This window comes from Castanea sativa, chromosome 5 (assembly GCF_040712315.1).
Source record: "Castanea sativa cultivar Marrone di Chiusa Pesio chromosome 5, ASM4071231v1".
NCBI classification, from domain to species: Eukaryota; Viridiplantae; Streptophyta; class Magnoliopsida; order Fagales; family Fagaceae; genus Castanea; species Castanea sativa.
This window is the reverse complement of record NC_134017.1, coordinates 44,310,399-44,318,650: the sequence shown is the minus strand read 5'-3', so window position 1 is coordinate 44,318,650 and position 8,252 is coordinate 44,310,399. Positions and strand designations below refer to the sequence as shown.

Sequence of the window (8,252 nt, the reverse complement as noted above, 5' to 3'; positions counted from 1 at the left end):
CTAAATTCAACAATTAACATTTGGATGACAATCACTAAGACCCCCAAACTTTCTATTGTTAAACTAAGACCTTATTTTTTTCACCATTTTAGGGGGGTCGTTCCACCACCATAATGTTGAAGTATAATTTTCTTTGAGAATCGTACCAAGAGCATTCTTTTGGTTCGCAGAGGATTTCGTAATCTTGGGCTACCTCTTAGAACTGAGTTGTGGCTTTGGCTAAGGATAAGCCCGATTTGGGTTTGTGGTGGTATTGAAAGGTTAGGGTTGTGGTGAATCTGGGTTTGGTGGATCTGGGTTTGAGGATTAGTTTGAAACTAGAATTTTTGGTTGAAATTTGATGGCATAGTATTTTCCGTGATTAAAAGCCAAATTGAGGGTTAGAAACGATGTGATCTATGTTGATTTGCAATTGTTGGACTAGTTTATTATTTGGTTACCAAGAAATTGGAACAAAGGAATGAAAATGAAATTTTATTTGTTTACCAAGAATTCGCAAGAAATAATAAAATTGATTGAGAATATAAAAAATAAATTCTGATAGATTAAAAATATATTAAGAAAATTAAAAGAAAAAATAAATTGGAGGACAAAATTGATAAAGAAAAGAAAAATATTTATAAAAGTTGATGTGGGTTTTTTGTCAACTAAGAGCTGATGTGATCACTAAAATTTAGATACATCAAGATCTCATTTATTCTTTTAATACTATGCATGCCAACACCCAACTTTGCAAATTATTTGCCATGTAAGTATTGTTCACAAGCGAGTTGACATCAAAAACTAATTTAATAGCCAAAAAATCATGAGAACGAATGTGAAAGTGAACCCAAAATATAGGAATCAAAATGGTAATCTTGCGAGATCTTTTAGTTTGATTCTTTTACCCGATAATTATTTGGCCTCCCACTTAATTATTGAATCCTTTAACTATGCATCTCTTTACATGTTCTCCAGTTTCTAATCTTTCCTTCTTATATCACCGCACACCTTCGGTGCGATAGTCACTCCATAAGTATAAGTGCTTGTGGGGTGTGGAGGATAAGAGTCAGGATTCAAGTTTCTAAAAATGAGCTTTACACATATATATACACTTATATTAGGTTAGAGTAAAATTCTATTTTGTATAAAAAATAAAAAATAAAACTTTCCTTCTTGTCTCTCCCTTTTAACCTTTATTTCAAGCTATAATCCTTTGTTATAGTATCCCATGAAAAATCTTAAAAGCTGCGAATTGTTAGTAGTAAAACTCAAAATCTGAATGGATATATTACATTCCCCAACAAATCGAGCACCACGTTGAGATAGTGCTTCACTGTCCACTAGACTCTCTCTCTCTCTCTCTCTCTCATGATTTGCTGCTGTATTTAATTATTTTATTTATATAATTTTTATTTTAAAAATCTAATTTATAAGTGAATGAAAAATTTAAAAATAAAAAGGAGAGTGATCATATTTTTTAGGTAATGTTTTAGTGGGAGTTAGAGTTGCATTTTTACCGGATTGACCTTTAGTTTTGTCTCTATTTAAACATAGGACTGTAGGGGCATTTTTGAACTAAAAAATAAAGAATTTAAACTGGAGAAGCCTCTTAAATAGTAGTATAGATAACTTAGTAATAATTCTATTTTTTTGAAGGGATAATTTGGTAATATTTTTACGTCCTTTGTTTTTGTTTGGATTTTATTGTTTCTTTTCATTGCAATACAGTATAAGATTTGTTTGTTTGTTTGTTTGTTTTTTTTTTTTTTGAAATAGTTTGATAATTTTTGCTAGGCTAATTAATCCCAGTTATGTCAGGTCTATCCTATATATCCAAACAATGGCCCTTCATTGTTCTTTAAGTTCCAGCTAGGACGAACACGGTCAGCTCTATAGTACAGGCAATATAGAGTTCGTTTGGATAAAACTTATTACTGAAAACTGAAAACTGAAAATACTGTAGCAAAATAATTTTTAAATGTGTAAAAAATTACTGTTCACTCTTTTTTTACTGTTCACTCTTTTTTTACTGTTCATATGCCTTGGTGCACTGTTAATGTCCCATAAATAGTGCACCAGGCGCTGGTCTTTAAAGAAAAAAAAAAAATGAAAACGCGGAAACCTCACAGACGTAGACGTGGACGTGCTATCCAAACCAGCACATAGTCTAATAGGTTTATTTCTTTCATTGTAATACTATTAATTAGACTCAAATATTAATTAATAAATAAAATATATTTTTTTATCAAATGGAAAACAAGAAAAAAAGAGAGTGAAAATCCTACATTCACAACATTTTTCACAACAAATCTTAAGTGGTTGGTTGTTTCTAATTGTTATTAGTAGACAAAAAAAGCAATTTAAGTGGTGGATTCAAATTAGAACTAGTATCAACTTAGCACTTAGGATTTGTTGTGAAAATGTTATGAATGTAAGACTTCTAAAAAAAAAAAAAAAAGAGAAATGCATACAAAATTTCATAACATTTTTAACAGTAGAGTTGAACAATTTTTACTAGTTTTTATCTAGGTCTACAAATAACATTATTTTTTTAAATTTATTACTATCAATCTGCCACATTAATAGGTGTGAAAAGTTTTGTCAAATTTTTGGTATTTATAGACTTTCTCGAAAAAAATTCTACATAATTCATATTAATTAGTAATTTTGTATCTAAAATAAAATAACATAGTTTAAGTAATATTATTATTTTTTTAAAGAAATTCACTACAGGCGTTCAACTGCTTCAAGCCGCCCATGAGGACAAAGAATAAGCTTCAATTGCTCTGAATTTTTCTAATTTTCTGTTTTGGGAAGCTATTGAAGTTGCGTGTTTGACGCAATGAGGCGTAATATATATATATATATATATATATATTTTTTTTTTTTGAGAAAGAGGCGTAACATATTAGAATGACTTTTTAAAATGATAATAACAAATAAAAATACTTAGAGATTAATATTTCAACTTTATACTTAATTCCTATCAAAAAAAAAAAAATACTTTATCCTTAATTAGTATTTCAACTTTTCAAAATGATAATAACAATGTATTTTACATCATTATCACTTCTTCCTTTCTTGAAGAAAAGCCGACAGGATGGAGAAAGGAGACCAGTATTTCAACTTTATCCTTAATTTGTTGATGTTACCGAAGCAAAGTCAATCTACACTCTGCCTAAAACAAGGAAATCACCAAGAGATTAGTAAAATTTCAATTTGGTAATCCCATCAAATATATTACAAACCCCATCAGAGATTTTTCAACGAAATAACGAGGTGAATCAGATGAAAATCTCTCTTGTATAAATTCAGAATTTGAGAGTTCATTAAGCAAGGAAAGGAATCACCTTTTCTAGATCAACTTAAGAGTAACCATGAGTTCTGAGGGCAAGCTCGTACTTGTTGCTGTATTCTCCCTAATCGCTCTAGTGGTGCTATTCACGATTCTCCAAATCCATTTTAGGCACAAAGAAAGGAGACGCCAGGCCTCCCCACATAGGAGAACAACTCAAGTTGCACTGGATGAAATACATTCCATTGAGCCAACACCAATGAAAGCTCTCGATCCATTGGTGGTGGCCTCATTACCAAAGTTCATGTACAAACCAACTGACCAGCAGCTTGATCATGGTGAAGTCATAGAGTGCTCAGTTTGCTTGAGCACCATTGTGGAGGAAGCCATGGTTAAGCTTCTACCAAATTGTAAACACACGTTTCATGTGGAGTGCATTGATATGTGGCTTAACTCAAACACAACTTGCCCAATATGCCGCACCCTGGCTGAGCCGCCTATGGTCAAGCCAGAGGATAGTACTTTGTGCACTGTGGTTCAAACCTTAGATCCACCTATTGAAGATAGTACGGCACATGGTACAAGATTAAGCTCTTTTCAGAGGATGCTTAGTAGGGAGAGATCGTCGAGGGGGATTCAGAGTTGTGGAGATGGAGGTCCAGAAGATCTAGAAAGACAGTAGAGATTACATTGAAAGTATGTACTGTTGCATTTACTTTTCTACCGTAGAGTGATACACATTAAAGATTGATTTTGCAATACAAAGATTTACTTCTTAGAAAAACTTCACCGCAATCAGATAATGAAGTATAGTTTCGTACCAAAATGAAATTGTCTCACTGATTTCGAAATGTAGATGCATGCTGAATTACTGCTTTTTTTTTAAAAAAATTAATTTTTTTTTATCAAGTTTTACATATCTAGTGATCAGTTGTAGACAGAAGCGAGTTTACTAGTGCTTTATGGATCTCCAACTATGAATATACATATGTTGTAAGGCTGTAAACTTGCAATTGAGTCGAAAGGAGTAAAAAAGTTTAGGATTATTTCATTAATTTTACTTTGAATATAAGCTCGACTTAGTTAACAAAGTAGAATATGCTTTCAAGCATGGTTTATGTTCTTGCTGATTAAGATTAAGCTTGTTTATATATGATGTAGCATAAGTTTGTTTAAGTAGAATTTTGTAACTCACCATAATTATGAACAATTCTTCCATAAAATGTAATTTAAGCAACAATTCTAGACTAGAATGCAAAAGGATAGAAAAAAAAAAAAACTCTAAATCTTTTGTATATTTATTAATATAACAAATAGGGTTTATCACAAACCAATTAGAATTAATCAAAAATAATCTTTTGCAAGCATACCTATGGTAAGCATGGATAGACCAATAAGATACAGGCCTTGCATAAAACAATAATCAGGACATTGTTTTGAAGACATAAAGAAGACAAATATTCTTAGAATAGCACATGACCACTTAAGACAGAATTTATGGTCAAGGCCTTTCTTGAAATTTCCACAGCTAACAGAGTATTCTAAATTTTTAATGCCCTGTATCTATTTCATTTCACTTCTCTTATTTTGTCTTAATTTGTACATATGCATTGCTTAGTTAGAGGCCTTAGGTCGGTTACTAAAACGACAAACATAATAATTTAATTATACAAATTTACAGTTGTAAGTTTCAGAATTCAGCGACGTACTCCTTGAATGACAGCCAGCATGTGAGTTGTCTACCAATAATAGCTTCAACTTCTTTATTTGCTGCCACATAGTTCTTCTATTGTCTATTGTTGACAGCTTAAGGACAAGCCCCCTCTTAATTTGTTGACAGCTTAATGAGAATTACAAATTGCATTTTATTTTTAACACCATCACGTTGATCAAGATTACCTTAGGAGCAACTATGAGTTCCAACGATGATAGTTGTAATTATAGAATTGGTAACAACGGCAATGACAATGGGAAGATCATACTTGCAGCTGTGCTCTCCCTATTTGCTATTGTGATGATATTCATCATTCTCCAAATCTATTCTAGGTACCTTTTAAGACAACAAGCTTCCCTAGATAGGAGAACAACTAAAGAAGCACTGGATGAAATACATTCTATTGAGTCACCAATGGCAGGTCTCGATCCATTGGTCATGGCCTCATTACCAAAGTTCATACACAAACCAAGTGTCCAGCTTGATCATGGCGAAGAAGTCACAGAGAGCTCAGTTTGCTTGAGCACTATTGTGGAAGAGACCATGGTTAAGCTTCTTCCAAATTGTACTCACAGGTTTCATGTAGAGTGCATTGATGTGTGGCTTAGCTCAAACACAACTTGTCCCATATGCCGAACCCTGGCTGAGCCTCGGGTCAGGCCAGCGTATAGTAATTTATGCAGTGGGGTTCAACCTATAGTTTCACCCATAGAAGATAGTATGCCACATGGTATTGGCACACGATTAAGCTCTTTTCAGAGGATGCTTGGTTGAGTTCGACGAGGATTCAGAGTTGAATAGATGAAGTGGGTGCAGTAGATCTAGAAAAACAGTAGTGATTACTTACTGTTGTCTAATGATACGTCATACGAGCTTACTCGACAATAAAATAGTATAGCTATTTTTTCAATTTTTTTAAAAGCAAAATATATCCCCTGCTATTCAGATTTTATATTGGCTACATTGGCTATAGGTGTTGGATTTTGAAAGTATTGTTGCATATTACTTGTGTTCCATAGAATGATATACTTTACATATTGATTTATGTATATGTATAGTATAATTAGTCACTATCGTCTTGGTCACGCTTCCTTATCCTGCTTATATCCTTATCTATTCTTGACACGCTCTTGGAGTGAAGCTGCACTCACTACTGTCTACATTACCAATCTTCTTCTCTCACCCACAACTCAAAACAAATCAGCATTTAAGCTATCACACGACCAACCTTTTGACTACTCCTCCGTCTTGTCTTTCACTATGCCTGCTTCTTTTCACTTCTTATTAACGATCCAAACTGGAATCTCACTCTCAACTCTATTGCTTCCTTGGTGATGATATCAACTAAAAAGGCTACTACAACCCCACAACTTGTTGTTTGCGTATCTCTTATCATGTGAAATTTTGGGAACATCGTCCATTCTCCAGTGTTCAGCATTTTTCTTCTATATCTACTCATTGCTTCCAATCTTTAGCCATTCTTCTATTGATCTCCATCTTGGCCAAATGAGGGATTCTAATTCGACCACTAGCTCTTTCAGATGTCTAGCCCTTGGCCTTATCTCATGAAGCAAGTCCATTTGTTCTAAATCCAGCCATATCATCACCATATACGTCATACTTACATGCATCGAACCTTCCTTCAGAGCCTTCACCTGACCTTACACTTCGTTGCTCTAATCGGATAAAAGTTCCTTCTCTACATCTTTAGGACTACTACTATTCTTCTGCATTCGCTACTCCCTGTGAGCCTCACACCTATCGTAACTACTGAACTTGATGCTCTCCATAAGACTTATATGTAGGAAATGGTTGATATATCTCCTAGCAAATCTGTGGTGGGATGCAAATGGTATGCAAGATCAAAACTAAGGTAGATGTATCTGTAGAAAACTATAAGGCTCACCTTTTTCTGAAGTGCTTTACTCAAGAATAATGCATTGATTATGAAGAAACCTTTGACCTAGTTGCTTCTCTTATATTTATTCGATCACTCCTTGCAATTGCTGCTCTTCACAAAAGGTTTCTATTTGAAAGGATGTAAGAATGTTTTCCTAAATGCGAATCTTGAGGAAGAAGTCTACATGTAACCTCCCCTGAGCTACTAACACTCACCAAATCAGGTGAAAGTAGCCAAATACCACATTTTGACAAAATTTGTGGCAATTTAGCATTGTTTCAGAAATAGCAAAGTACCACTTTTTTAGTACTCGAGTTCCGCAAAATCGAGTTTTAAATAGTACTTGAGTTCAGTGAACTCAAGTTCCTAGTGAGTCGCTAGTGTGACACTGCTGAGTTGGAATTTGTGTATTAAAAAAAATAATCTGGCACTCGATATTACTGAAATTGAGTATCTCTTTATAATACTAGAGTTTAATGTAGTTGAGTACCTTATTTTTCTTTTTCTTTCTCTTTTTTTTTTTCTTTTTGTTTTTTCTGTTTTTTTTTTTTTCCTTTTTCTACTTTTTGTTTCTGTTGGAATGGCTTGAAAAGTCAAACTTAGTGGCTTGACATAAGCCAACAAACCATTAGTGCATGATATTCAAGAAGTTTCATGCGTGAAGAAATGCAAGAGCTTGCATTAAACGTTCTTCATGAATTGTCAAAGAAGATGGCCAAGAACAACACCTGACATGCAAACCAAATTCATGCTTCTTTTCTTTTGGCCGAAATGGATGACACTTTGGCCATAAATGCTTGCCACTTTTTGACTTGACAAGTTTCATGTTAGTATAACTATTGATATTTGGACTGAACTTTGGCTATAAATAGATGGTGAATTTGAGAGAAAAAGGAAAAAAAGGGTACTCGACTATATGAAGCTCGATTACTATAAAGAAGTACTTGATTTTAGTAATATTGAGTACCACATTATTTTTTTAATTACATAAGTTTCAGGTTAGCAGTGCCACGCTGACGACTCACTGGGTACTCGAGTTCATTGAACTCGAGTACTATTTAGAACTCGATTTTGTGGAGCTTGAGCACTAAAAAAGTGGTACTTTGTTAAATATTTCTGAAAACAGTGCTAGTTTTTCACAAAGTTTTCCAAAACGTGGTATTTGGCTATTTTCACCTACCAAATCATATGTAATATGTTCAGCCTTATGTGCTATGTATGGCCTTAATTAAGTTCCTCGTGCGTGGTTTACCAAATTTATTTATATGGTTTCTCAGTAGGGTTTCACTCCTAGCTAATATGACTCCGCATTTTTATTCATTGGACCCCATTGTTCATGCTACCCTATGTTGATGATATGA

General features: G+C 33.6%; 2 protein-coding genes across 2 annotated transcripts; both read left to right on the top strand.

Annotated features, from left to right (window-relative positions):
• Window positions 1-3,060: 3,060 nt before the first annotated feature.
• LOC142634110 (E3 ubiquitin-protein ligase ATL41-like) lies at window positions 3,061-4,103 on the top strand. Its single transcript, XM_075808387.1, has one exon. The coding sequence runs from the start codon at window positions 3,360-3,362 to the stop codon at window positions 3,957-3,959; it is 600 nt and encodes a 199-aa protein (XP_075664502.1). The 5' UTR covers window positions 3,061-3,359; the 3' UTR covers window positions 3,960-4,103.
• An 862-nt stretch (window positions 4,104-4,965) lies between these two features.
• On the top strand, window positions 4,966-5,847 carry LOC142634111 (E3 ubiquitin-protein ligase ATL41-like). The gene has a single exon (XM_075808388.1). It carries the CDS (start codon window positions 5,190-5,192, stop codon window positions 5,763-5,765), a length of 576 nt encoding a protein of 191 aa, XP_075664503.1. The 5' UTR covers window positions 4,966-5,189; the 3' UTR covers window positions 5,766-5,847.
• Window positions 5,848-8,252: the final 2,405 nt, after the last annotated feature.